This window comes from Saccoglossus kowalevskii, chromosome 6, assembly GCF_978046115.1.
Source record: "Saccoglossus kowalevskii chromosome 6, keSacKowa6.1, whole genome shotgun sequence".
NCBI lineage: Eukaryota > Metazoa > Hemichordata > Enteropneusta > Harrimaniidae > Saccoglossus > Saccoglossus kowalevskii.
The window spans coordinates 5,800,244-5,810,069 of NC_140646.1; the positions used below are offsets into that span (position 1 = coordinate 5,800,244).

Genomic DNA, 9,826 nt, shown 5'->3' on the forward strand with positions numbered 1-9,826 from the left:
TGGCCGCCAGTCGGCCATTTCGAACTTGATCTGAAAAAAAAAATGACGTGCATCAAGGTCCTATTATGTTTAATGTATGTACCAAATTTGAATGAAATCCGTCCATGCATAACTGAGATCTGGGTCCGGAATGGTGAAAATGTGCGATTTCAATGCATTTTCGGCCTTAAAGCAGCCGCCATTTGGCTATCGTTAATGGGATCATGAAACAAATGCACATACATATTTGTGACATGATGTACCTTGTGTGTGTGAAGTTTGAACTTGATCAATCCAGACATGTCTCTGATACGGATCCAGAACTGAATTCTTTAAAACAAAATGGCCGCCAGTCGGCCATTTCGAACTTGATCTGAAAAAAAAAATGACGTGCATCAAGGTCCTATTATGTTTAATGTATGTACCAAATTTGAATGAAATCCGTCCATGCATAACTGAGATCTGGGTCCGGAATGGTGAAAATGTGCGATTTCAATGCATTTTCGGCCTTAAAGCGGCCACCATTTGGCTATCGTTAATGGGATCATGAAACAAATGCACATACATATTTGTGACATGATGTACCTTGTGTGTGTGAAGTTTGAACTTGATCAATCCAGACATGTCTCAGATACGGATCCAGAACTGAATTCTTTAAAACAAAATGGCCGCCAGTCGGCCATTTCGAACTTGATCTGAAAAAAAAAATGACGTGCATCAAGGTCCTATTATGTTTAATGTATGTACCAAATTTGAATGAAATCCGTCCATGCATAACTGAGATCTGGGTCCGGAATGGTGAAAATGTGCGATTTCAATGCATTTTCGGCCTTAAAGCAGCCGCCATTTGGCTATCGTTAATGGGATCATGAAACAAATGCACATACATATTTGTGACATGATGTACCTTGTGTGTGTGAAGTTTGAACTTGATCAATCCAGACATGTCTCTGATACGGATCCAGAACTGAATTCTTTAAAACAAAATGGCCGCCAGTCGGCCATTTCGAACTTGATCCGAAAAAAAAAATGACGTGCATCAAGGTCCTATTATGTTTAATGTATGTACCAAATTTGAACGAAATCCGTCCATGCATAACTGAGATCCGGGTCCGGAATGGTGAAAATGTGCCATTTTGATGCATTTTCGGCCTTAAAATGGCCGCTATTCGGCTATCGTTAATCGGATCATGAAAAAAATGCATGTGCATATGTCCCATATAATGTGTGATGTATGAGTGAAGTTTGAACATAATCGGTCCATGCATGTTCGAGATACAGGTGATCACGGACGCACGGACGCACGGACGCACGGACGCACGGACGCACGGACGCACACAGGGCAAAACATAAGTCCCCGTTTTCGGACTCCGTCCGAACGGGGACTAACAAGTTGTTTTATTTGCAGGGACACAACAATGCCGTTATCAACAAGTTGTTTTATTTGCAGGGACACAACAATGCCGTTATCAACAAGTTGTTTTATTTGCAGGGACATAACAATGCCGTTATCAACAAGTTGTTTTATATGCAGGGACACAACAATGCCGTTATCAACAAGTCATTGTCAATGACACGTCCCCGTTCCGTTCATATTTGAGTGACATATACATTCAAAGCAGATCGTGACCGAAATTGCAGACCACTTTCCGTGGTCTGATCCGAAATGCACCTGCATATGTACAACAGATTGTACTAAATCTGAACAAAATCCATCCATGCATGACTGAGATCCGGTTCCGGAATTGTGAAAATACGTGATTTTGATGCATTTTCGGCCTTAAAATGGCCATCATTCAGCTATTGTTGAGCGGATCATGAAACAAATGCACATATCTATTTGTGACATGATGTACCATGTGTGTGTGAAGTTTGAATTCGATCAATCCAGGCATGTCTCAGATATGGATCAAGAACTGATTTTTTAAAAACAAAATGGCCACCAGTCGGCCATTTCGAACTTGATCCGAAAAAAAAAATGAGGTGCATCAAGGTCCTATTATGTTTAATGTATGTACCAAATTTGAACAAAATCCGTCCATACATAACTGAGACTCGTTCCGGAATGGTGAAAATGTGCGATTTCAATGCATTTTCGGCCTTAAAGCGGCCGCCGTTTGGCTATCGTTAATGAGATCATGAAACAAATACACATACATATTTGTGACATGATATACTTTGGGTGTGTGAAGTTTAAACTTGATCAATCCATGCATGTCTCAGATACGGATCAAGAACTGAATTTTTTAAAACAAAATGGCCGCCAGTCGGCCATTTCGAACTTGATCCGGACAAAAATGACGTGCATCAAGGTCCTATTATGTTTAATGTATGTACAAAATTTGAACAAAAACTGTCCAAGCATAACTGAGATCCAGGTCCGGAATGGTGAAAATGTGCGATTTCAATGCATTTTCGGCCTTAAAGCGGCCGCCATTTGGCTATCGTTAATGAGATCATGAAACAAATGCACATAAATATTTGTGACATGATATACCTTGTGTGTGTGAAGTTTAAACTTGATCAATCCATGGATGTCTCAGATACGGATCAAGAACTGAATTTTTTAAAACAAAATGGCCGCCAGTCGGCCATTTCAAACCCGATCCCCCCCAAAAAAATGACGTGTATCAAGGTCCTATTATGTTTAATGTATGTACCAAGTTTGAACAAAATCCGTCCATGCGTAACTGAGATCCGGGTCCGGAATGGTGAAAATGTGCGATTTTGATGCATTTTCGGCCTTAAAATGGCCGCTATTCGGCTATCGTTAATCGGATCATGAATAAAATGCATGTGCATATGTCCCATATAATGTGTGATGTATGAGTGAAGTTTGAACTTAATCGGTCCATGCATGTTCGAGATACAGGTGATCACGGACGCACGGACGCACACAGGGCAAACCATAAGTCCCCGTTTTCGGACTACGTCCGAACGGGGACTAACAAGTTGTTTTATTTGCAGGGACACAACAATGCCGTTATCAACAAGTTGTTTTATTTGCAGGGACACAACAATGCAGTTATCAACAAGTTGTTTTTATTTTTTAGCAAAGAGCATATTGGTATTAAGCATTAATTTTTTTTCTTCATTTTTACACATGGTCTAACGATTTGAAAATGACAAGCAGCAATACCGTTCACACACCCATGAATTACATCAGTACAATGATAGTAAAATGTCACTAAAATTCAACATCATGTTCACACAGTTATGTCTATTATTGTGTATACTACCGCAAGTATGATATTACATGATATAATTATCTAGTAACTAATTAATCAGATCATATTAATGAGACTAGGATGCAAGGATACCTGGAATATCGCAGAAATATATGCAAATGTCACCTAAAATCACACACAAAATCAAGTTGACACCTGAAATTAAGGACATGCTTTCAGACACAAGAAAGGGATGTACATGTACCTGCCAAATTAATAATTTGTTTATTAAATTTAAGGTAGAAATGCAGTTTATTTGGCTTGCTTTTTAATTGAGTAATTAGACAATGAAGATGGTATTATATATCCAACATGTTATATATTTTCTGAAAGCTTATTATACAAACTTTGTAAAACTTGTCTTTATTTTAAATATCCAGAATGCGTTTTTGATTTTGGGTCAAAAATATGCTTTTTTGGACAAAAATGGTTTAAAAAAAATTAGCTTAAAAACTTCAAGTCCGTTTGTGGGTAAAATTACATCACTGGATACCTTGGTATACTACTAATTCAAATGCGTCCACTCATCTCTCTAACGGCTTTCAAAGTCGCACAGCATGACCTCAAATTTTACTCTTTTCTATTTTTGCATAATTTATATATCCATGTTAATTGCGGACTTGTTATTTTTGTTCCACTCGCCGTAATAAACTGTCTGGACGCATTTTGAAGGGGAAACACCTTGTCAATAATGTGTGAAAATTTCGAGGCAAATGGCCAAAGCGTCTATCAGCTATTTTAATTTAAAACCCAAGAATTCACCAAAAATAGAAGACGAGAAAAAGGCTAATTTGCATATTTGCGCGTTAAACCGGGATTTACTGCTTTGTCATACTTTCTAGACTATTGAAATTGGAAGTTAACATATAGACATAGACATTTTATGTAAAATCGTTGGACCAGGTCAACTGCTCTTGAATATATACATCAGAAACACGTTATTCATACCAGTGTTTTGATGGGGTCGGTAAAAACACGTGGCAATGCCCAGTAAATATGACGTCATCTAATGAATTATTAAACAGGGGGCTGTCCTAGAAAGGTGACCTTTTATTACGATCAAAACATCATGGCTTCTCTTCGATGTATTTTCAATAAAAAATCTACGAGTATTTCAGAGCCTATGGTTTACCGTGAAGAGTACAAAGTGGGATATTAAATTATTTATCTTCGATGATTTTTATGTAGTATTGAGAACCAACTCCAGGAAGCGAACGCACAATAATGAATAATCGCGTAATCTTAGAATCGAAACGCGAGGCACAGAAGTTTTGTTCATCGTTTCCAATCCCATTATTCCCACTGCAACATATTTGTTAAAAGAAATATTTGAATTCTGCTCGTTTTTTAAGGAGGCATTTTTTTATTTTTTCCGATTTTGTTAACGCCTTATTCAGGGATTTTCTAAGACAGTCGCAGACAATCAGCGCACGGATGTACGTACAAAACATGCTGTTGTACTACCGGCGACGGTCGCCTGCAAGAAGAGAGCTCCAGCTCCTAACGTAAAAGTTTTAAAATTTTGACCGGTTTTAAATAATTTGTGTTGGAAATCTGACATGTTTTAAGAGTGCAAAATTAAGGTGCATTTTCGAGCGGTCGAATTTTTCTGAATAGAAATCGGCAAATGAAAAAAATAGGAGTGCTAAACAGTGTGCTTCAAAAAAATGGAATGTCCGTCAAATTGACGTAAACTTCCCCATTTTTCACGGAAAAAGCAAAGGTCGTGGCCGAGTTGCAGGCTAAAAAACTCAAAAATCAAAACAAAATCATCAATCAGTAAGTATTATGACAAGGAAAAAAAAACATCAGACGCGGGGAAGCGGTCAGCCCGTCAAAAGAGTTGTTAATGCATCAAGTTACCTCTCTCTGTGATTTATTTTTCATTGAAATTATTTGCTTGTTTTCAATTAATTTTAGCATACCTCTGCAATATATCTTAGCATTGTCAGTTGTTTGCTTCATTGAATTAAACGGAGTTTGTCGGGTTGCAATCAAAGCTGTCTCGCACCACCTAGCAAAACTTGCGAATGATCGAAGTACAGGTACCCATTGGACAAAAGATACACGAAAGTTTGTATCTCCCCGACCCAGTGCAATATATCCGGTTAGAATCAAAGCTCACGTGTCCCTTATTTGAGGGACCAGATTCTGCCATAAATTCGGGATGGGATTTAGAAAAAAATAAAATGGGACTTTGAAGGTGTATTTTGGCGTCATTTTTCGGACATTTCAATCATTCCTGATGCCTAAAATAGAGTCTAAGTTTTACCGTAGTCATTGACGCCTATTCAAGAGTATGATGTTTATTGTGACTAGCGTGAATGGGTAAGCTTCGTTTCGACAATGAGCAGTTATCACTGTAAACAATGTTAAATTATTCTTCACATGCTCAGTTTATCTTTTGAGAACAATTATTTAAAAATAAAATCTCTCAGTCAATCAGAAACTCTGATTCACGCCTTCAGGGAAAGTCACGTTTGGACGCTCACATCGATTTTGTTTTTCGTTCGGTGGGCTGATGCCTTCAGTGTAGTTTTTGCCTCTTCCGACATAGAAATCATCTGAATCTTTTTTCTACCTCTTTCTTTTCACACCACGCATAATGTAATGATAAAAATTAGGAAAAAACGCTCAGGAAATATAATGTTTGGTTTGCTAGCGAGCGAGAACTGATTTGGGAATAATTGCACATGCGCGTGAATTGAATGAACTATGACCTGTACAATCTTGTATTGCATATTGTCTATCAAAGGTCCTGTTATTTGTTTACTCGTGCAAATTAGGCAATTGAACATAAACATTGCCACGTGTGAGTGTTTTTTTATTTTTAACCAGAAAATAAACAGCAATTTTAACGGTGTTCCAATAAGAATTCATTGGTCAAATTTTCACAGAATGTTCTTTAGATAAAAATCTATATAAAAAAATGAAAAAAACTATTTTTGATTGAAATTCACAAATAAACTGCATCTCTACCTTAAGATTAATAAGTTAAGGGTAAACAGCTATGTAATGTGACATGAGATAAGATGAAGATTTCAGAGTACCATGTGCACATCAGTCAACCAGTATCATAGAATACAGTGAACTCATGAAAAGGATTGACTGCATGAATAAAAGGGAGTGGGATTATCACTTTGCAAACGAGCAAAGCACTTGTAAACATAGTCATATGTATATGTAGCTGCCAACATTAATCCATTATTTGATAAACTCACTCGTACATGTATGTATAGTACTGTAAAATCTGTATTAGAAACAGCGGCTTCTATTGAAATGATGCAATTCAACAGAGGGGATGCAGCTTCTATTAAAGCATATACACATATAAGAAATGGTGAAAGTTTAGTTCTCAAATGTTCAAAAAGAATGGGTGCGACCTATATTAGGGATGCGGCTTCTTATACAGATTTTACGGTATTTCTACAAATGTACGCTTTTTTTATGATTTTTTGATCATCTCAAAATTTGATGACTTTGTATTGAAATCCAAACATCACACCAGTTGCATAACCTACTGAATGTTTGGTAACACAAATAATGTATTGGATCACACTCCACAGTAATCACATGCATTGTGTTTCTAACACAGTCATAAGTCAAAATAACAATTATGTTTCTTCAATTCTATTGTTTTATTGTAATCCCAAAATGGGGACCGAATGTTGACAAAAAGAACACATTTTTTTCACGTTTACATAGGGGAATAAATCGCAGAAAGCATCTGTCTGGAATATGAGCATTTTAGCAAGGTTAGAATGACTTTTAATGTACTGCATTATTTTTTGTCCAGTGAAGTAAAGTTTATTATTTGAAGGATGGTGGTTGAAGCACATGTTCGAATTTTGTGTAATCACATTTTACATGTGTTCAAGTTGTTATAGAAACCATACCCAACACGTTGCTCAACAACGATCAGTTTTTTATATTAATTACGAATATGAACGCTTGATTGAAGGTAAACTGTTGATGCTACCTACAATAAATAGTCTTCACACTGACATTATTTTTAAAATAAAGTGCATTTTTTACTTTTTTTTAGGTTTGAGGTTTGAATCTTGCTTGAATTCTCTATTTATAGTTAGAGTATTCAAGAACCCCCCAGCTACATATATGTATGAAGGCTACTGGTATATTCTGTTTGTATGACCAATATTTCTACGTCTAGTACACCTACCGTACCCTACTACTATCACCCATCTTCCCTGGGCTTTCTATCGTTTACACTTCTACTGGTTATTGTAATTGATATGTGCAAGTTATTGTAAGACTATATTTATCTTGTTTAACCAATGGGGACCTGGAAGACCATCAATTAATAATAATTAAAATAATAATATAACAATGAATTTATTGCATCCTTAGACATCCTATTTGTTGACAGCAATAAAATATTCGTGCTAAATCAATGTGTTGCAATGGACCATGTAAAAAGGTAATACTCTATCCTATACATACATACATACATACATACATACATACCTGCTTGTCATTTTGTAAGCACTCTAATACAGCAAAATTATTTCCACGTGCATTTTGCGCACATAGTGCAGTCACGACATCCTGACAAGCTGGAAAATCGATAATTCGAACTTGGCCTGTCCTAGACTGGGGTCTAATCGGATCCCGGCGTTGCGCCCCAGGGATGGCCAATTTCCCATTCAACTGTTCTTGTGCCCCTTGTGGGATTTCATTCCGTGCTGCCGGTAGGCCGCCCAACGGTTTCCAAGGCATTTTCTGTTCTTGCACAGGTTTGTAGCCCTGTCCCTGTAGTTCGGGCTTCTTCAAAGCAGGCATCTGCCCATCAGGATTCTGTTTTAGACCGTCTCTCTGTGAGGGCTGAATTACGTTTGCGTTGACCTGATTCTTTTGAAGCAAACCACCGACGGGTTGATCTTTATCATAGTTGTCCACGTTTCTCGCAACATCACCTTCAAATCTCTTAACTCTAATAAGTTCATGTTGTTCGTCCGCGGAAACGGTCACTAACAAAAGCACTACGAGAAGCACGAAACTCCCAGCATGTCCACGTAAGCTGGCCGCCATCTTGATTACGCACTTACACACGAACTACTTTCCACCTTAGCGCACTAATAACACTTACTTCCTGAAAGCCGGCTGATTCGCAAAAGTAGTGCAAGTAAAATTGTTGGTTTTTCGCTTTTTGATACTACAGCGAACACAACGTTTATGATTGAGAAATGTGTGATACGCTGTACACCATGACGACTTATATAATGTGATAAACTAGTGACCTTTGGAAACACACACATATGGCGCACTGACACAGCAGCGTATGTCACCTGTGCAGGTGATGACTAAATCGCTTCGAAGCTGGCTTCACTACAGACACGCGTCGCAATCAAATAGCGTCAAGATAGAGCTGGTTGTTATAAAACACACAAACCTACTTGCGTGTTTGTTTTGTGCAGTGTGGTCGCACATGATTAAATATATCGGCCACAAATATCGTTTACCAGTAAATAAACCAGTGCGCCTATATTATCATTTCAATCGACCGGTGCTCATTACTTATGAGCGAAATGTCTGAGAGCCGATTACCGTATATTGTGCAGTATTATTGTATAGATCACATGTATCTTGTCAGAGCAACGCTTGTATAACAAAACAGTTGGGATTAGAGTAATTCACGGATCAGCGAATCACGAATCAAAAAATTACTGTATCTCGTGTGCACGAAATAATCATAAAGTGTACAATCTGATGTACCGGGAAGGTTTTTTATCCCGGCAATGCGATTCGTTGATTCATAAATTAACCTAACCCATGCTTGCCGGAAACATGGGATCCACTGAAAGTGGTTATATGAATATCGGAAACACGATAAATTGAATTCACAAATTGTGAAATTTATAAAACGATTATTATCAGGCCATCGCGATGGAAATATTTTGTATGACGTTGCGTAGTTATCTACGTCCGTATGACTGGGATATACTGTACGCACGTATTGCCCCACTGTGTGCAGAAATGCTGTTTTCAATAAATGTTTTGAATGTAAATCTACAACAACCTGTACAATTAATAATTAGTACCCATAAAATATATACACTTAGTGTTCCGAAAGTAAATGTTGTATTTTTGCAGGAGTGAGTAAATTTCTGTTGACAACTAAGGGGTTTTATATTAAGTTATGTAATAATAACTTTATTGAGATCTGGACTAACATACAATAAAGATTAAAAGATGCAGAAAATATATATTTAAAATTTTAAAAATACAACAACAATAAATAGAAGTATAACGGAAAAAGAAAAAATAACTGTTAAAAAAAGTCTTTAACAAAGTAGTAAATAAATAGTTTACATATAAGTATTAGTTCCGCTCAATAAACAGTGTTCTGTCAAATGAACATATTGAATCGCTGGGAAATTAGACGGGTTATTGTCACATCGTGTGGGGCCGGATACATACTTGTTGGTACTCTGCTCAAATTTTGGTTCATTTAGACAAAATATTATTGAAATATAAAAATCATCTCGCTGTTATATATGTACTACCGCATAATACTGAGATACAGAATTTTGCATGCAAATGGCAAATAAAACACAATATGTTCACGGTAAACGTGCCATTCTTGAAATGAAAGTGAAAGT

At 37.1% G+C, this 9,826-nt stretch overlaps 1 protein-coding gene across 3 annotated transcripts in view; it reads right to left on the bottom strand.

Moving 5' to 3' along the window:
- LOC102801849 (Golgi apparatus protein 1-like) overlaps positions 1–8,302 on the bottom strand; it is a 171,349-nt gene extending 163,047 nt beyond the window's left edge. For all 3 annotated transcript variants that reach the window (XM_085499987.1, XM_085499986.1, XM_085499985.1), the window contains exon 1: positions 7,692–8,302. In XM_085499987.1, coding sequence (XP_085356113.1) covers positions 7,692–8,255 — 564 coding nt within the window. In that variant the 5' untranslated portion in view covers positions 8,256–8,302. The remainder of the gene's footprint in view (positions 1–7,691) is intronic.
- Positions 8,303–9,826: the final 1,524 nt, after the last annotated feature.